General features: G+C 38.2%; 1 protein-coding gene across 2 annotated transcripts in view; it reads right to left on the bottom strand.

Annotated features, from left to right (window-relative positions):
- The window catches only part of DRD2 (dopamine receptor D2), a 164,955-nt gene that overhangs the window by 45,692 nt on the left and 98,543 nt on the right, over positions 1-20,720 (bottom strand). Inside the window, exon 5 of one of the 2 annotated variants that reach the window (XM_053689833.1) lies at positions 18-108. In XM_053689833.1, coding sequence (XP_053545808.1) covers positions 18-108 — 91 coding nt within the window. The remainder of the gene's footprint in view (positions 1-17; positions 109-20,720) is intronic. The other variant, XM_053689832.1, reaches the window with a different exon arrangement.

Below are 20,720 nucleotides of genomic sequence, written 5' to 3'. Positions count from 1 at the left end.
GATCAGGATTATAATACTTACCACTTTCTTTTTACTAGCTAGGTAATTTCCGTTGGATTTAACAAAGACTGCGCACAGCTTTACATCTTCTGGATGAGTGCATTTGTCCTATGAAATAAAAAATAGCAAAGTAAATGAAAAGCTGTCTATCAAATCCAAACTGTTAATTCATGAACTGAAAAGAAATAACAGCATGTGTACCTTTCACAAGATATAAAAGAGCACGGAGAAAAAGGAATTGTGCTATATGTGTAGCGCTAAAATAAAAACTGTTTTATACATGGTACCAAGATAAACAACAAAGCAATTCAGAAGGCAACAGAAATGTGAAAGCAGGTGAACAAAATGAATCTGCCAACTTGATAACATGAATATAGACTATAAAAAGGTGAAATTTGTTCTCAAAAAACGTGTTAATAACGTGGGCGACTTGAAGATCGGAGTTAATAGAAAACGCGATGATAAAAGAACAGGTTCTTAATGAGGAATAGAAAAAGAAATTGGACATGGATCTATTCTTATGAGTAATCTCAGATGCCAAAGCTTATAGTTCAACAGGGTCAGTACTCCCAAAGCACTCTCAGAAGCCAATTAACCTGTGTAAGCAGTCATTATTTGTACAATTAGTTCCAGACGTATACAGATGTATAAACAGAGCATCAATTTTCAAGAAAATGAAAAGGGAGGGAGAACAGAATTACAATTTGGATTTAAAAAGTATACTCATCTTTAAGCAGGTTTGAATATAGGACTACAAGTGGAGCGCTAATATATTGGGTGCCCCCTGCAAACTAGCAATTTTGCCCATTTGCAGGCAGGTGATAAATAACCAGCCATTACAAGCGCTTATAAAATGAACCTGCAAAAAACATAGTTAAAGGACCTCCTACTGTCTGCATGATGTAAGCAGTGTGGTGCTGCTGTCTGCATGATGTAAGCAATGTGGTGCTGCTGTCTGCATGATGTAAGCAATGTGGTGCTACAGTCTGCATGATGTAAGCAGTGTGGTTCTGCTGTCTGCATGATGTAAGCAGGGTGGTGCTGCTGTCTGCATGATGTAAGCAGTGTGGTGCTGCTGTCTGCATGATGTAAGCAGTGTGGTGCTGCTGTCTGCATGATGTAAGCAGTGTGGTGCTGCTGTCTGCATGATGTAAGCAGGGTGGTGCTGCTGTCTGCATGATGTAAGCAGTGTGGTGCTGCTGTCTACATGATGTAAGCAGTGTGGTGCTCCTGTCTGCATGATGTAAGCAGGGTGGTGCTGCTGTCTGCATGATGTAAGCAGGGTGGTGCTGCTGTCTGCATGATGTAAGCAGTGTGGTGCTGCTGTCTGCATGATGTAAGTTGTTGGTGCTGCTGTCTGCATGATGTAAGCAGGGTGGTGCTGCTGTCTGCGTGATGTAAGCAGTGTGGTGCTGCTGTCTACATGATGTAAGCAGTGTGGTGCTCCTGTCTGCATGATGTAAGCAGGGTGGTGCTGCTGTCTGCATGATGTAAGCAGGGTGGTGCTGCTGTCTGCATGATGTAAGCAGTGTGGTGCTGCTGTCTGCATGATGTAAGCAGTGTGGTGCTGCTGTCTGCATGATGTAAGCAGTGTGGTGCTGCTGTCTGCATGATGTAAGCAGGGTGGTGCTGCTGTCTGCATGATGTAAGCAGTGTGGTGCTGCTGTCTGCATGATGTAAGCAGTGTGGTGCTCCTGTCTGCATGATGTAAGCAGGGTGGTGCTGCTGTCTGCATGATGTAAGCAGGGTGGTGCTGCTGTCTGCATGATGTAAGCAGGGTGGTGCTGCTGTCTGCATGATGTAAGCAGTGTGGTGCTGCTGTCTGCATGATGTAAGCAGTGTGGTGCTGCTGTCTGCATGATGTAAGCAGTGTGGTGCTGCTGTCTGCATGATGTAAGCATTGTGGTGCTGCTGTCTGCATGATGTAAGCAGGGTGGTGCTACAGTCTGCATGATGTAAGCAGTGTGGTTCTGATGTCTGCATGATGTAAGCATTGTGGTGCTGCTGTCTGCATGATGTAAGCAGTGTGGTGCTGCTGTCTGCATGATGTAAGCAGGGTGGTGCTCCTGTCTGCATGATGTAAGCAGTGTGGTGCTCCTGTCTGCATGATGTAAGCAGTGTGGTGCTGCTGTCTGCATGATGTAAGCAGTGTGGTGCTGCTGTCTGCATGATGTAAGCAGGGTGGTGCTGCTGTCTGCATGATGTAAGCAGTGTTGTGCTGCTGTCTACATGATGTAAGCAGTGTGGTGCTCCTGTCTGCATGATGTAAGCAGGGTGGTGCTGCTGTCTGCATGATGTAAGCAGGGTGGTGCTGCTGTCTGCATGATGTAAGCAGGGTGGTGCTGCTGTCTGCATGATGTAAGCAGGGTGGTGCTACAGTCTGCATGATGTAAGCAGTGTGGTTCTGATGTCTGCATGATGTAAGCATTGTGGTGCTGCTGTCTGCATGATGTAAGCAGTGTGGTGCTGCTGTCTGCATGATGTAAGCAGGGTGGTGCTCCTGTCTGCATGATGTAAGCAGTGTGGTGCTCCTGTCTGCATGATGTAAGCAGTGTGGTGCTGCTGTCTGCATGATGTAAGCAGTGTGGTGCTGCTGTCTGCATGATGTAAGCAGTGTGGTGCTCCTGTCTGCATGATGTAAGCATTGTGGTGCTGCTGTCTGCATGATGTAAGCATTGTGGTGCTGCTGTCTGCATAATGTAAGCAGTGTGGTGCTGCTGTCTGCATGATGTAAGCAGTGTGGTGCTGCTGTCTGCATGATGTAAGCAGTGTGGTGCTGCTGTCTGCATGATGTAAGCAGTGTGGTGCTGCTGTCTGCATGATGTAAGCATTGTGGTGCTGCTGTCTGCATGATGTAAGCAGTGTGGTGCTGCTGTCTGCATGATGTAAGTAGGGTGGTGCTCCTGTCTGCATGATGTAAGCAGTGTGGTGCTGCTGTCTGCATGATGTAAGCAGTGTGGTGCTGCTGTCTGCATGATGTAAGTTGTTGGTGCTGCTGTCTGCATGATGTATTCTTATTACAGCTACTGATTCAGAGATCGGAGCTAAAGACACCCCCTGTATATAACAACACAAAGTACTTTCATGCACCTTTACATCATGTGTGGTGCTACTGTCTGCATGATGTAAGCTGTTCTTATTGCAGCTACTGATTCAGAGATCGGAGCTAAAGACACCCCCTGTATATAACAACACAAAGTACTTTCATGCACTTTTACATCATGTGTGGAATTTATTGTTGGATGTCACTCATCATAGATAAAGTGGGGCAAAAAAGTATTTAGTCAGCCACCAATTGTGCACATTATCCCACTTAAGAAGATGAGAGAGGCCTGTAATTTTCATCATAGGTATACCTCAACTATGAGAGACAAAACGTGGAAACAAATCCAGACAATCACATTGTCTGATTTGGAAATAATTTATTTGCATATTATGGTGGAAAATAAGTATTTGGTCACCTACAAACAAGCAAGATTTCTGGCTCTCACAGACCTGTATCTTATTTAAGAGGCTCATCTGTCCTCCACTCATTACCTGTATTAATGGCACCTGTTTCAACTTGTTATCAGTATAAAAGACTCCTGTCCACAACATCAAAGTATAGTTTATATATAGTAGTATATGTTTTTATATATGTGTGTGCATACGTGTAGGTGTGTATATGTTTGTGTGTGTTTGTATAGATGTGTGAGTATTAGTATATGTTTTTATATATGTGTGTGCATACGTGTAGGTGTGTATATGTTTGTGTGTGTTTGTATAGATGTGTGAGTATTAGTATATGTTTTTATATATGTGTGTGCATACGTGTAGGTGTGTATATGTTTGTGAATGTGTTTATAATTGTGTATCTATGCATGTATGTTTGTATATATGTGTGTGTGTGTGTGTATTTGGGTGTATGTGTCTCTGTGTGTGTATATATGTGTGTGTGTATTTGGGTGTATGTGTCTGTGTGTGTGTGTTTGTAAATGGGTGTGTGAGTGTGTATGTGTATGTGTGTGTGTGTGTGTGTGTGTATATGGGTGTGTGAGTGTGTATGTGTGTGTGTCTGTGTGTGTGTGTTTGTAAATGGGTGTGTGAGTGTGTATGTGTATGTGTGTGTGTGTGTGTATATGGGTGTGTGAGTGTGTATGTGTCTGTGTGTGCATGTGTATGTGTGTGAGTGTGTATGTGTGTGTGTCTGTGTGTGTGTGTTTGTAAATGGGTGTGTGAGTGTGTGTGTGTGTGTATATGGGTGTGTGAGTGTGTATGTGTGTGTGTCTGTGTGTGTGTGTGTGTATATGAGTTGGGTACTATTGTGTGTGTATGCACATACTCTATGTCTATGTGTGCAAGAGGCTAAAGTTAGTGAACGTCCTGGAAGCTATTAGCATGCCCAGGGCTCTGGCAAGAAGAGGATCAGTTAAGTGCGCTCTCCGGCGTGCAGAAGGTAAGTATAAAGCTACAGGTGAACGTTTAAATATAAAGATTCATTTTTTTAAAAAAGTAATGTAAATGTTTAACTTTTAAATGTTTCAAATTCAGTATTTTTTTTCGTTTTAAACAAAACAAATACTGAATAGTGCAGCCAACGAATATTAATTATCACAATTACAATATTTTTATGTTTTTTTAATTATTTGTAATTAATACATCCTGGTCAATTCAAGCTGTTGGAATTATAAGAAAGACACTTTATAGTTTCTTCCCCTAGCAAGGCAAATAGATAAAAAGTAGAAAAGCTCTTATGTAGAGAAATGCAAGGATCTTTTTAACATTTGGATCTATTTGGATCTATGGGGACTGAGGATCATCTAAATATGCCATGAATGAATGGCCTGATGACTCCTAAATGGTTAAAGAACACGTTTTAAAATAGTTCTGTGCTTTATTATTATTATTACTATCTGTACAAAGGAAAATGTATTAATGACCTAAATCCTGCATTTCAAATCCTCTTGTTGTCACAGTCGTGCATCATTTATATTAATATTACAAATAAATTGAACATATGCAATCTGCATGAAAATAAATGTATTTAATTACATTTTTACATTGATTTTAATCATGCATGATTACGTATCCCAAATGGGTAATTTGAGTGAATGTTACATCCATAATTGTATTTTGTGATGCTGTATATCATTCCAGGCTGTGTTGCAGTATAACTATGGATTTTGTTTTATAATCATTATTACAGTCAAAATCGAGATATAATTCTCAAATAATTCTCCTGATGTAAAACAAAAATGTACAAAAATAATACAGTAAAATTGAAAATACGGTGGCCTGGATTACAAATGGAGCCTACAAATACTAGCGCTAATGTGCCTTATACCATCGTTAGTTTAGGTACCATTTGCATGTCGGATTGAGCACGTGTGCTATACCCATCATGTAATAGATTTATATGGAGCAAACAGTAAAATTCATCACAGATATCGCTCGAGCACTAAGCTATAAAGTACTTCATGCAGTTCTTTGCTATACTGTTATAATAATTATTTACTTTAGGTCTAAAATGTAATGGAAGCACAAATATATAGATAAAAGATAGATGATAGATAGATAAAAGATAGATGATAGATAGATAAATAGCTAGATAGACATAGATCACTCGTCAAAATATTATCTTTATCAATTCACATTTCCACATTACTAAACAAAATAAAGGCAAAGCAAAAAATCCAATTAATAATGAATAAGAGTTTGATTAGTAGTGTTTATACTTAAACAAAATGTAGATAATAAATGATATTGTGTGTATGTGTTTTAGAGTGTTTAAAGTGCTTTTGCTATACATGTTTATTTTGTTTTAAGTCCCATCATCTGATTTTGCAGTGTCGGTGAAAGAGTAGAATGAGGCATTCCTTAAAGGGATGTTAAACTTTAGCTAATCAAATATCATATATGTCATCTTTGCCATTAAATAAGTATATGAGTACTTTTTTTAAAAAATCTGTGAATGGGTTAAATCCGTGCCTATAATAATGCTCCTATTGGAATGTTATGTGGCCCACTGGGATGAACTCTTTTTTTAATGACAATTCCAATGAACATCCAATCAGTGTGTGTGTCATACGACACTCTTGAAGTCCAGCCCTGTGAAAGCCCTTAGGAAGTCTATGTAAAGAGTGGGTGGGACTGGTCTCTATGTCACAGCCCAGTTAAACAGAGGAAATGAAGGGGGGCGTAGGAACAGAAGATACCAAGTAGGTTTATAAATCTTGCATTATAAGTAGGCTGACCATATTGCCGCTTTAAGAAGGGACACATATGAAAAATACATATGTCAGGGTTCTTATGCAAAACATTTCTTTAAACAGCCCTGAAAACAGCCCTGACATATGTATTTTTCATGTGTCCCTTTTTAAAGCGGCAATATGGTCACCCTAAATATAAGAAAAATATATACAGTATACAGTTTGTTTGTTTTTTAAATAATTATGCAGTTTTGCTTGTACACAAATGTTTCCTTGCAACATTCTTAAAGTCTGAAATTTACCATCACTTTAAAGTATTTAACCCCTTGAGTGCTAACGACGGCTCTGAGCCGTCGCAGAGTTTCCCACTCAGATGCTAACGACGGCTCAGAACCGTTGCTAGCACTCTCCCACCATGAGGGTGATCTGTGGGATCCCACCCGCTCCTACCCCGGCGATCGGGCCTGTATATTGATAGGCATCGCAGGGGCTTCATGTTTTGCGTGGTGACATCACTGCGCAACTTTATTAAAAAAAGACAATGGACAATATAGGGAAAGGGGGAATGCTGCTTAGAAGCCTGTATATCAGGCATCTAAGCAGCTACAGACCCCAAGACCCACTATTGGAAAGGTCTTGGGGATCTGAAAACAAAACAAAAAAGTTTTAAAAAAAATATTAAAAAAAATTAAAAATTTAAAAACCCTCAAATGTGCTTAGCACCCAGGTGGGAAAGTGCTTAGCACTCAAAGGGTTAAAGTACTTACACAAGTCACAGTAGAATGTAAAATTAATGTCTGAATCTTCAGAAAGCTTCTGTTTCATCTGGTAATTATATTAAAATTAAACCTATTGTGGTATTTTAAAAATACTAAAAATACTGGCACACACATTTTTTTTTTTTTTTTTTAAAACCCTTAAATAGTTGTACTTATGTTTTCAAATGAAACCTGGTTCTCCAATAATAATAAAGCTCAGAGGTAACAGCAGGTCATGTGATAAACATGTTTCGGTTCTATCGCTGGTTATTTTCTGCCGCACTAACGGCTAGATTACGAGTTTTTGTCAGTAAGGATGTGCGGGACTAACGCGACTTTTTTTCTTACCGCTCACTTAAGCCAACGCTGGTATTACAAGTTTTCTTCAAGCCTCAGAAAAGTGAGTGTTGAGCAAAATTTAGCTCCACATCTCACTGTAATACCAGCGCTGCTTACGGTAGTGGTAAGATGGCAAAACGTGCTTGTGCATGATTTCCCCATAGGAAACAATGGGGCTGAGCTGGCTGAAAAAACCTAACACCTGCAAAAAAGCAGCGTTCAGCTCTTAACGCAGCCCCATTGTTTCCTATGGGGAAATTAATTTTATGTCTGCACCTAAAACCCTAACATGAACCCCGAGTCTAAACACCCCTAATCTTACACTTATTAACCCCTAATCTGCTGCCTCCGACATCATCACCACCTACATTATATTATTAACCCCTATTCTGCCGCTCCGGACACCGCCGCCACCTACATTATACTTATGAACCCCTAATCTACTGCTCCCAACATCGCCGAACCCTACATTATAGTTATTAACCCCTAATCTGCCCCCCCCGATGTCGCCGCAACTATATTAAATTTATTAACCCCTAATCTGCTGTCACCAACGTCACCGCCACTATAATAAATGTATTAACCCCTGAACCTAAGTTTAACCCTAAAACCCCCCTAACTTAAATATAATTTAAATAAAACAAAATAAATTTACTACTATTAAATAAATTAATCCTATTTAAAACTAAATAATTTCCTATAAAATAAACCCTAAGATAGCTACAATATAACTAATAGCTACATTGTATCTATCTTAGGATTTATATTTATTTTACAGGCAACTTTGTATTTAATTTAACTAGGTAGATTAGTTATTAAATAGTTATTAACTATTTAATAACTTCCTAGTTAAAATAAGTACAATTTTACCTGTAAAATAATCCTAACCTAAATTACAATTACACCTAACACTACACTATCATTAAATTAATTAAATAAATTACCTACAATTAACTACAATTAAATACAATTAAATTAAATAAACTAAAGTACAAACCCCCCCACTAAATTACAGAAAATAAAAAAAGAATTACAATTTTTTAAAACTAATTACACCTAATCTAATCCCCCTAATAAAATAAAAAAGCTCCCCAAAATAACAAAATTCCCTACCCTATACTAAATTACAAAAAGCCCTTAAAAGGGCCTTTTGCGGGGCATTCCCCAAAAGTAATCAGCTCTTTTACCTGTAAAAAAAAATACAATACCCCCTAACATTAAAACCCACCATCCACACACCCAAACCTACTCTAAAACCCACCAACCCCCCCTTAAAAAAACCTAACACTACCCCCTTGAAAATCACCCTACCTTGAGACGTCTTTAACCAGCCGGGCACAAGTGGACGTCCAGAGGGGCAGAAGTCTTCATCCGATCCGGCCAGAAGAGGTCCTCCAAGTGGCAGAAGTCTTCATCCAGATGTCATCCTCTATCTTCTTCCATTCGGAGTGGAGCGGGTCCATTTTGAAGACATCCGACGCGGAGCATCCTCTTCCATCCATCAGCGACTGAAGAATGAAGGTTCCTTTAAGTGACGTCATCCAAGATTCTATCAGCCAATCGGAATTAAGGTAGGAAAAATCCTATTGGCTGATGCAATCAGCCAATAGGATTGATCTTGCATTCTATTGGCTGTTGCAATCAGCCAATAGAAAGCAAGCTCAATCCTATTGGCTGATTGGATCAGCCAATAGGATTGAACTTTATTGAAAGTTTATTTAATTTTATTGTAGTTAATTGTAGGTAATTTATTTATTTAATGATAGTGTAGTGTTAGGTGTAATTGTAATTTAGGTTAGGATTTATTTTACAGGTAAATTTGTACTTATTTTAACTAGGAAGTTATTAAATAGTTAATAACTATTTAATAACTATTCTACCTAGTTAAAATAAATACAAACTTGCCTGTAAAATAAAAATAAACCCTAAGCTAGCTACAATGTAACTATTAGTTATATTGTAGCTAGCTTAGGGTTTATTTTATAGGTAAGTATTTAGTTTTAAATAGGATTAATTTATTTAATAGTAGTACATTTATTTTGTTTTATTTAAATTATATTTAAGTTAGGGGGTGTTAGTGTTAGACTTAGGTTTAGGGGTTAATAAATTTAATATAGTAGCGGCAATGTTGGGGGCGGCAGATTAGGGGTTAATAAAATTTAAATAGTGTTTGCAAGGTGGGAGTGTGGCGGTTTAGGGGTTAATAAATTTATTAAAGTGGTGGCGAAGTCCGGTCGGCAGATTAGGGGTTAAACATTTTAGTTAAGTGTTTCCAATGTGGAGGGCTCAGTTTAGGGGTTAATAGGTAGTTTATGGGTGTTAGTGTACTTTTTAGCACTTTAGTTAAGAGCTTTATGTTCCGGCGTTAGCCCATAAAACTCTTAACTACTGACGTTTAAATGCGGTAGGAGTCTTGCCAGGAGAGGGTCTAATGCTCACTTTTTCAGGCGATCGTAATACCGGCATTAGGAAAATCCCATTAAAAAGATAGGATAGGCAATTGACGTAAGGGGATTTGGGGTAAGCTAAAATCGCGGAAAAAAAGTGAGCGGTAGACCCTCTCCTGTCTTACTTGTAATACCAGCGGGCGTTAAAAAGCAGCGTTGGATTCCCTCAACGCTGCTTTTTAAGGCCAATGCAAGACTCGTAATCTAGCCGTAAGTTTTCAGTTAGTGGTCACTCTGAAATAAATATTCTAGCAGATAGAGATGAGCATTTGTTTCATAACAAATGCACATTCAATAATGAGACGAATATCTAAAGCAATGCAGCATGAAATTTAAAGACAATTAAGGAATAAATCTAAATTTGACAGTATTCATATGTTTCCTTTAAACAGTTAACAAGTGCGCAGGAGAGCTGTGCTAAATCCCTCCTCTTCTTCCGTGCTAACAGGCAGCATTTAGATAAGTATTTAATTTCTATAGGTGCAATTTTTCACCTGTAGCAGTGGAAAGTGTACATTTGTTTAATGACATATATATAAAAAATAAAGTTTTATTTCAATTTGCAACACAGACACACAGACATCATAATTCATTAAAGGATTACTTTCTGTTATAATTTTTAAGCTAAACAGCTAACATATTAAAGTTAATAAACATTAATTAAAACCTACTGACCTATATTTTCTCCAAAACGAAGTTTCATAACGTTCTAAAAGTTATATCTTTTATTCGCCGATGATGTCACGTTATCCTGCCCACTATTTTCAGCACTGCATGTTCAAAATACTTAAACCAATAACTTTGTGTTTAAAGCGCCATTTTGAAACCTAGGTATTGTAAACGGATTGGTACAGAGCAAAGGATACCCACGGAGTGGGTTTGGAAAACAATTAAATTTGCAGACAAGATTTCTGATATACGGTAGAGATATGTTAATGAAATGCTATTGATAAAAAGCGTATTTGGGGTAGTTAGTTAGTAACAGGCATAGAAAATATTTACTTACAGTGGCCCTTTAAGTCCCAGCATGTCTGCCCAAAATGAAAATGGTGATGCACCTGACAAGTTCAAAGGAGGACAACTTGCTGTTGAGCCACGCATGTCATTCGGGTAGTGTTTTTTAATGCATTTAATAAAGGGGTGTGGCTTAAGTATGCCCTGTGATTCTGTGAAGTTTCATCAATTACAATTGCCGGCGGAGCTATGCAACCGGTTCCACACTGAGTTTTACAAAATACCGGGTTTACCGGAGAGAGTTGGAGGTAGGTTACTTGGAGTGAGGTATTAGTTACATTGCGTGCATGGGAGAGATAGTGATGTTTTAGCATGCCATATAGTAAAGTGACAGTGGGTAGTTCTGTTGTAGTAAGTCTATCATGTGACCAAGTGCTGTGATGAGACTGAGTGGCAGTGATATGTGTTATCTAGTGTATAAGCTAGTGAGGTAGTGATTTTATTTATATATTATATGATTTAGAAATTCCTTTCCATTAAACTCTGGTTTAATGTTGATATTATTGGGAGATGTGTGTGCATGATATGTCATGTGCATGTGTGATGGCCATTTGTATTATATGGTGAGTATTAATTAAATGATGTAAAATAAGGTATGAAAGTGATGTTACATGGTATAATCATCATGTGTATCACAGTGATTTTCTATGGGTAAATTATTTCATGTGTATCATGGGGAGTGTATAATATTTTTTTGGCAGTGATTTGATGTGTTTGTGCTTATGTTGAATTGTGTGTGTGTGTATATATATGTTTGTATATGTGTGCGTATATGTGTGTGTGTGTATATGTATGTGTGTGTGTATGTATGCGTGTATATTTGTGTGTGTTTGTATATATATGTGTGCATATATGTATGTATGTATGTGTTTGTGTATATGTATGTGTGTATATGTATGTATGTGTGTGTGTATATGTATGTTTGTATATATGTGTGTGTGTATGAATATTTATACGTGTGTGTGTGTATATGTATGTTTGTGTGTGTGTATATGTATGTATGTGTGTGTGTATATGTATGTTTGTATATATGTGTGTGTGTGTATGAATATTTATACGTGTGTGTGTGTATATGTATGTATGTGTGTGTGTATATGTATGTATGTGTGTGTGTATATGTATGTATGTATATATGTGTGTGTGTGTGTGTGTGTATGAATATTTATACGTGTGTGTGTGTATATGTATGTATGTGTGTGTGTATATGTATGTATGTGTGTGTGTATATGTATGTTTGTATATATGTGTGTGTGTGTATGAATATTTATACGTGTGTGTGTGTATATGTATGTATGTGTGTGTGTATATGTATGTATGTGTGTGTGTATATGTATGTTTGTATATATGTGTGTGTGTGTATGAATATTTATATGTGTGTGTGTGTATATGTATGTTTGTGTGTGTATATTTATGCTTGTGTGTGAAGTATGTGTGTGTGTATATGTATGTGTGTATGTATGTATGTACATGAATATTTATTATTATTTAATATAGGTACTTATGTAGCAAAACACTGGATTGGTCCTCTTTTTCGTATATGTTGTTTAACAGTACTCCTGCACAGAAATTAACAAAAATTCTGGTGCCTAACAAAATGATCCTTGGCTCCAGGGAAATGCAAAGTTTACAAATATAAGCCAGGTTCGACATTCTGCACATCATCCCTACCAATTTATTTAGTTCTAGCTCACAGTGCTGTCTAAGGGATTAAGCAAACAGCTTGCAAAAGGTTAAATCACTCTTGCAAATATGTAATACAGCAGTTAACCCTTTGTTTGACTGTGTTTCTGGGGGCTTTATTCACTGCTGGCTGCTAATGTATATCAGTTACTCTCAATAAAGCAGATCAAATTATGTCTTAACATATAAATGCCTGAGTTTATATTCTCAATAAAACATTAAATAGCACAGAAATTCTGCAATTAATCTCCCTATCAAAGAATAAATTATACAATATTGCATTATATTATTAACCTATGTTAAATGAGGGAGATTCAGTTTGGAATTTCCTTGACTTAACCTAAACTTAGATATTAATGTAACCGTTTGCCATTTAATTTTCTTTTTTTTTTTACTGTAAAAAATGTTTGTGTGTGTGTGCCTGATGTGCATAGTGTAATGTTTTTGTGTGTAGTGTAGCATTTGTGTAGTTTGTGTACCAAATGTGTGTGTAGTGTGTTGTTTGATTTTCCCTTACACATATACAGCACATGTAACAGGAAACTGCTCACTTCCCTCCAAGATACAGCAGCTCACATAAACCTCTGCTGCCAAATTTCTATTTTCTCTTTTCCGTCTATTGAGCATGCTCCAAAAATATTTTTAAATAAGTATATTAGTGCATTATACTTGTCATATTTCATGTATAGTTACATAAAAAAATGTGTGTGTGTGTGTGTGTGGGCTGCTCTGCATTAAAATGCAGGGCCTATTTTTGGCCCTGCGGCCCAAATAAGTGTGTTGGGCAGGTGGGGGCCCCACAATTTCTTATGCCTAGGACCCCGCAAATGCTAGGGGTGGCCCTGGAGGGCAGACAAGCTCCAGATCCCACAGGACCGCCAGTGTTCAGGATTCCTTCCTCCCTGGTATAAGGTAATACTCAGGAAGGGGAGGGGGGAATACATTTTGGTTTAGTTTTTTTATTACACTTCAGCCCCTATTCCCTCACTATAGCCCCTCCTCCACTACAGCCCCTATGCCTCCTACTACAGCCGCTCTCCTCCTACTACAGCCACCCCCACTCCCCCACTACAGCCCATATCCCCTCACTGCAGCCCCTATCCTCCTACTACAGCCCCCACTCCCTCACTAAAGCCCCTATCCTCCTACTACAGCCCCCATTCCCTCACTACAGCCCCTATCCCCTCACTACTGCACCTATCACCTCACTACATCCCCTATCCCCTCACTACAGACACTATACCCCCAATACAGCTCATATTCCCTCACTACAGCCCCTTTCCCCTCACTACAGCCCCTTTCCCCTCACTACAGCCCCTATCCCCTCACTACAGCCCCTATCCTCCTACTACAGCCCCCATTTCCTCACTACTGCCCCTATCACCTCACTACAGCACCTATCACCTCACTACATCCCCTATCCCCTCACTACAGACACTATACCCCCAATACAGCTCATATTCCCTCACTACAGCCCCTTTCCCCTCACTACAGCCCCTATCCCCTCACTACAGCCCCTATCCTTTCACTACAGCCCCTATCCCCTCACTACAGCCCCTATCCCCTCACTACAGCCCCTATCCCATCACTGCAGCCTATATCCCCTCACTAAAGCCTATATCCCCCCACTACAGCCCCTATACCCCCAATACAATCCCTATCCCCCCTCTACAGCTATCACTATCAGGCAGCCTGTAGATTCTGGAATCTAAATAATTCCAGCATGTACAGGGCTGAACATGCTGGAATCACTTACGGCTAGATTAAGAGTTTTGTCGGTAAAGACCCGCGTAGCTAAAGCAGCTTTTTTTCCCAGCGCACCCTTAAGACAACGCTGGTATCTAGAGTTGTCTGCGGGGCTGTGTTAGGCTCCAAAAAGGGTGCGTTGAGCCAAATTTACCGCCACTTCAACCCTCAATACCAGCGTTGCTTACGGTAGCGGTAAGCTGGAAAAAAAACCTAACACCTGCAAAAAAGCAGCGTTCAGCTCCTAACACACCTATATTATATTTATTACCCCCTAATCTGCCCCCCCCCAACGTCGCCGCTACCTTACCTACACTTATTAACCCCTAATCTGCCGACCGGACCTCGCCGCCACTATAATAAATGTATTAACCCCTAAACCGCCGCACTCCCGCCTCGCAAACCCTATAATAAATAGTATTAACCCCTAATCTGCCCTCCCTAACATCGCCGCCACCTAACTTCAAGTATTAACCCCTAATCTGCCGACCGGACCTCACCGCTACTCTAATAAATGTATTAACCCCTAAAGCTAAGTCTAACCCTAACCCTAATTAAATATAATTTGAATCTAACTAAATAAATTAAATCTTATTAACTAAAGTATTCCTATTTAAAACTAAATACTTACCTGTAAAATAAACCCTAATATAGCTACAATATAACGAATAATTATATTGTAGCTATTTTAGGATTAATATTTATTTTACAGGCAACTTTGTATTTGTTTTAACTAGGTACAATAGCTATTAAATAGTTATTTACTATTTAATAGCTACCTAGTTAAAATAATTACATTACCTGTAAAATAAATCCTAACCTAAGTTACAATTAAACCTAACACTACACTATCAATAAATTAATTAAATAGATTAACTACAATTACATACAATTAAATAAACTAAACTAAATTACAAAAAAAAAAAACCACTAAATTACAAAAAATAAAAAAAGATTACAAGAATATTAGGCTAATTACACCTACTTTAAGCCCCCTAATAAAATAAAAAAGCCCCCCAAAATAATAAAGGTCCCTACCCTATTCTAAATTAAAAAGTAACCAGCTCTTTTACCAGCCCTTAAAAGGGCTTTTTTGCGGGGCATGCCCCAAAGTCATCAGCTCTTTTGCCTGTAAAAAAAAATACAATCCCCCCCAGCATTAAAAGCCACCACCCACATACCCCTACTCTAACCCAAACCTCCCTTAAATAAACCTAACACTACCCCCCTGAAGATCTCCCTACCTTGAGTCATGTTCACCCAGCCGGGCCGAAGTCTTCATCCGATGGGGCAGAAGAGGACATCCAGACCGGCAGACGTCTTCATCCTATCTGGGCAGAAGAGGACATCCGGACAGGCAGACATCTTCATCCAAGCGGCATCTTCTATCTTCATCCATCCGACGAGGAGCGGCTCCATCTTCAAGACCTCTGGCGTGGAACATTCTCCTTCCCCGGCGACTACCCGACAAATGAAAGTTCCTTTAAGTGACTTCATCCAATGGAATTAAGGTAGGAAAAATCTGATTGACTGATTGAATCAGCCAATCAGATTCAAGTTCAATCCGATTGGCTGATCCAATCAGCCAAACAGATTGAGCTCGCATTCTATTGGCTGTTCCGATCAGCCAATAGAATGCGAAGATGCCGCTTGGATGAAGATGTCTGCCGGTCCTGATGTCCTCTTCTGCCCGGATAGGATGAAGACTTCTGCCGGTCTGGATGTCCTCTTCTGCCCCATCGAATGAAGACTTTGGCCAGGCTGGGTGAACACGACTCAAGGTAGGGAGATCTTCAGGGGGGTAGTGTTAGGTTTATTTAAGGGGGGTTTGGGTTAGAGTAGGGGTATGTGGGTGGTGGGTTTTGATGTTGTATTTTTTTTTACAGGCAAAAGAGCTGATGACTTTGGGGCATGCCCCGCAAAAAGCCCTTTTAAGGGCTGGTAAAAGAGCTGGTTACTTTTTAATTTAGAATAGGGTAGGAACCTTTATTATTTTGGTGGACTTTTTTATTTTATTAGGGGGCTTAGAGTAGGTGTAATTAGCCTAATATTCTTGTAATCTTTTTTTATTCTTTGTAATTTAGTGTTTTGTTTTTTTTGTAATTTAGTTTAGTTAATTTAATTGTATTTAATTGTAGGTACTTGTAGTTAATTGATTTAATTTATTTATTGATAGTGTAGTGTTAGGTTTAATTGTAACTTAGGTTAGGATTTATTTTACAGGTAATTTTGTAATTATTTTAACTAGGTACAATAGCTATTAAATAGTTATTGTACCTAGTTAAAATAAATGCAAAGTTGCCTGTAAAATAAATATAAATCCTAAAATAGCTACAATATAATTATAAGTTATATTGTAGCTATATTAGGGTTTATTTTACAGGTAAGTATTTAGCTTTAAATAGGAATACTTTATTTAATAAGAGTTAATTTATTTTGTTAGATTAAAATTATATTTAATTTAGGGGGGTGTTAGGGTTAGGGTTAGACTTAGCTTTAGGGGTTAATACATTTATTAGAGTAGCGGTGAGGTCCGGTCAGCAGATTAGGGGTTAATACTTGAAGTTAGGTGGCGGCGATGTTAGGGAGGGCAGATTAGGGGTTAATACTATTTATTATAGGGTTTGCGAGGCGGGAGTGCGGCGGTTTAGGGGTTAATACATTTATTATAGTGGCGGCGAGGTCCGGTCGGCAGATTAGGGGTTAATAAGTGTAGGTAAGGTAGTGGCGACTTTGGGGGGGCTGATTAGGGGTTAATAAATATAATATAGGGGTCGGCGGTGTAAGGGGCAGCAGATTAGGGGTTCATAGGGATAATGTAGGTTGCGGCGATGTGCGGTCGGCAGATTAGGGGTTAAAAATATTTATTATAGTGGCGGCGATGCAGGGGGACCTCGGTTTAGGGGTACATAGGTAGTTTATGGGTGTTAGTATACTTTAGAGCACAGTAGTTAAGAGCTTTATAAACCGGCGTTAACCCATGAAGCTCTTAACTACTGACTTTTTTTGGCGTTAGGAGTCTTGTCGATAGAGGGTTTACCGCTCACTTCAGCCAAGACTCCAAAAACTAGCGTTAGGAAGATCCCATTGAAAAGATAGGATACGCAATTGGAGTAAGGGGATCTGCGGTATGGAAAAGTCGCGGCTTGAAAGTGAGCGTTAGACCCTTTCCTGCCTGACTCAATATACCAGAGGGTGGCCAAAAGCAGCGTTAGGACCCCTTAACGCTGCTTTTGATGGCTAATGCAGAACTCTAAATCTAGGTGTTAGATTCCAGTATGTACTGGCTGCTTGGGCATAATTGAATTGTGATTGCTAATAGCCTGAATGGGTGTGTCTGAGTGTGTGTGTCTATCTGAATGTGCCTGTCCAAATGTGTGTCTCCTTGAGTGTGTATCTTTGAGTGTGCCTGTCTGTGTGTATGAATGTGCTTATTTGTGTGCCTGAGTGTGTGTTTGTGCCCTTTTTAATGGGCTGAGTAGTGGGATATAGATACATATATTATGGCAATCGTTTCATATAATCTTGTATTGTATGACATCATACCCCTCTATTTGAATATCTTTTTGAATATTTAAAAATTTGAAATGTTTTTTGCTTATTATGTGCAATATCTCTTCTATTTTAATTTGTACATATGGTTTTATCTTTTAAAAAAAAATTTACTTATTGTTTTGAACTTTTCTCATGTGATTAGTCAGAGTGTCTATTGCAACTAAAAAAGAAATGTATGTTATGGTTGTCCACAAGATGGCACTGTTGCAAAAGAATGGGAAGTCACGTGAGAACAGGTGAATAAGTGAACAGGTGTAGGGTATTTAAATGATGAACCTGTGTATTCTAAGTATCCATGACTAAGGGCCTATAGCAGGCCTGAAACGCTGTATTTTTTTTGCTTAGACCCAAGAATATGAGACAATAAAGGTCTTTTAAATTACTGCCGGCTGGAACAATCTTTTGTCTATTTGGAGTACCTGCAGGAGAAGGCAGACCCTGGGTTGCGTGCCCCATAAACCGCATATACTGAGGTGCTGTCTTCCAAACTACTATTGTGTGTATGAATGTGCTTATTTGTGTGCCTGAGTGTGTGTTTGTGCCCGATTGTATGTTTGTGTATATGTGTGCCTAATTTTTATTTTTATGTAGGAAGTGGCTGGCTTTGTAAAATTGGTACATTGGTACTTAGGCTTACCAGAAGTCCCACTTTTACTGGGATTGTCCCTGTTTGGAGACGCTTTCCCAGTGTCCCACCCGCTTGTTCATTCTGTCCCAGTAGGGTTGCCACCTCTGGGTTTCAGACACATTATTCAAAATGACTGGACTGGGACTCTCCAGCATAGTTGGATGCTGGTACTTTGTTACATACCCTGCTTACCTTAATGTTTGTGTCCTTCAAAGTTTACATTAAGTCCTACAGGCTGAGTGAGCAGAATAGAGTTTTTTTAATTTTGTAGTACTAATTGGTTTATTTTTCTAAGAATTTAACACCCCCTGACCCCTGGTGACATTACCGGTGATACACGTTTAGGGGAATCATATGGGTATGTTCAGAAAGTGCTGTACTCTTCCTGCATTCTGGTATAGAGTAGCATCTTAAACAGCTTTAGTAGTTATGTGTTTATTTTTTACTTCTTTCATTCAATGTTGTATTTATGCCTTATCAGAATTTGGCTCTGTTCCTTAATTAGAGACATAAACACATATTACACTGCAGATATTAAATTGTGATGTATACGCTTTTCACTATTTTATGAAATTGATAATTATGCTTGATGTTTGACATTATTTAAAATCTGAGATTTAGAGGAATGATTTATTTGCTCATGTTGTGTATGGGTTGCCATGACAACGTAATGGTGCCTTTTTAACTAGGGGGTGGTGTTATGGTCTATTTAAACTGTGTGATTCACTTGTTTGACTGAGGAAGGGTAGAGTATCCACAAAACATTACACACATAAAAGCTACTACTTTAAAAGAACCGGTAATCGCCACACCCCCACGGGCACCGCAGCAGGTGGTCCCAGTTTCACCTCTAAATATTATGGTAAGCGTATTTGTACTTAGTATAAGATAGTAACACACACACACCAACAAACACATAACTATAAAGAAAAGCTTTTGAGAATTTTCATCTCTTTCTCGGGTATGAAGCAATACCTAAGGAAGAAAGGAAAACTCTCAAAAGCTTGTCTTTTAAGTATTAAGTTAGTACAATAAAAAGGTATCATTGCATACTGCATTACTCTGGTATTTTTTAATCTTATTTATATATATATTTAGTTTATTTTCAGTGGTATGATTTAGTGATGAAAATTATAAGTGCTCCCCCAGTTTTGACTGTGGTATCTTATGTGCCCCCCCCCATATATTGTTCCTAGAGTCACCACTGATGACAACTAATGTAGATGTTGTACAAATGGACGGAATTTGTTTAGTTTAAAACAAGACAAATACCGAACCGCACAGGTGCAGAATTTTGAAAATATGAAATAATTAAAATTTTCAGAGCAAAATGTTTGTCCAAACCAAATATTTCAGCCATACACGTGTCTACCAGCAGATGTTTTAGATTTGTTGGCATCAAGTTCATAGCCTTAAAAAGGACTTCTGGCGTTTTATGTGGGTTATTGACACAAAATACATATCAATATCCAGAAAAAAACAGCAGCTGGATAAACACTTAAAAATATATCTTTATTGTTTCCACTTAAAAATCATAGCTTGAAATTCAAAAAAACATGGCACAGACAGGTAGACACGTCTAACATGTTTCAGCCCTGATTGGCCTTAATCATAGACTCTCTTTGTCAGTCTCAGTTGTGTGGCTTTATTCCACTCCCTCTTGTTTGATTGGTAGTCTGTGCTATGTGTCTATTCTATTATTAACCCCTGATGTAGATGAAAGGCTATGTATACTCATTCAGTATTATTTATATAAAATGTTGTCCTTATCTGCTCAATATATTGCTATGAAATATGCACCAATTTCCCTATGTATAAAGCAATTATTATTTATTACCATCTAAAAGTATTTACATATATGGTATTATTATTTATTTATTTACCATTTATTATACCTATATTATCTAATTACTTAGACAAAAGATATATGTATATTTTCCAATTCAACTACACTTCATATGAACTTGGACTCACTTTAGATATTGGTATTGCTTTATATCTATCATTAACACTCCACTAGCAGTTATGAATATTACTGATTTATGACTCATTTATAAATGATACTGTTTTCGCAATTGTGTAAAGTCTCTGTTAGTTATTTACACAAATGCACTCCATAAGCGTGCCAATTATGGACATTCATTTAATGATTGTTTGTTTATTACTATTCACTGTAGAGTGTATCTCAAGGCTACGCTATTATGATGTTTTTATTGTCTATATGTTTAACAGTTATTTGACATAAAAAGACCTTATTTCATATCAAGTTTGGTTAGCATTGGATTTTCAAGCAATTGATTACCAATGGTTAATCAAATCAGTCTCATGCCATTTGGCATGCGTGTATGTAGCTTGGAAATCCAAA

The sequence above is a fragment of the Bombina bombina genome, chromosome 8 (assembly GCF_027579735.1).
Source record: "Bombina bombina isolate aBomBom1 chromosome 8, aBomBom1.pri, whole genome shotgun sequence".
Taxonomy (NCBI): domain Eukaryota; kingdom Metazoa; phylum Chordata; class Amphibia; order Anura; family Bombinatoridae; genus Bombina; species Bombina bombina.
This window is presented reverse-complemented; position numbering and strand designations above follow the sequence as displayed.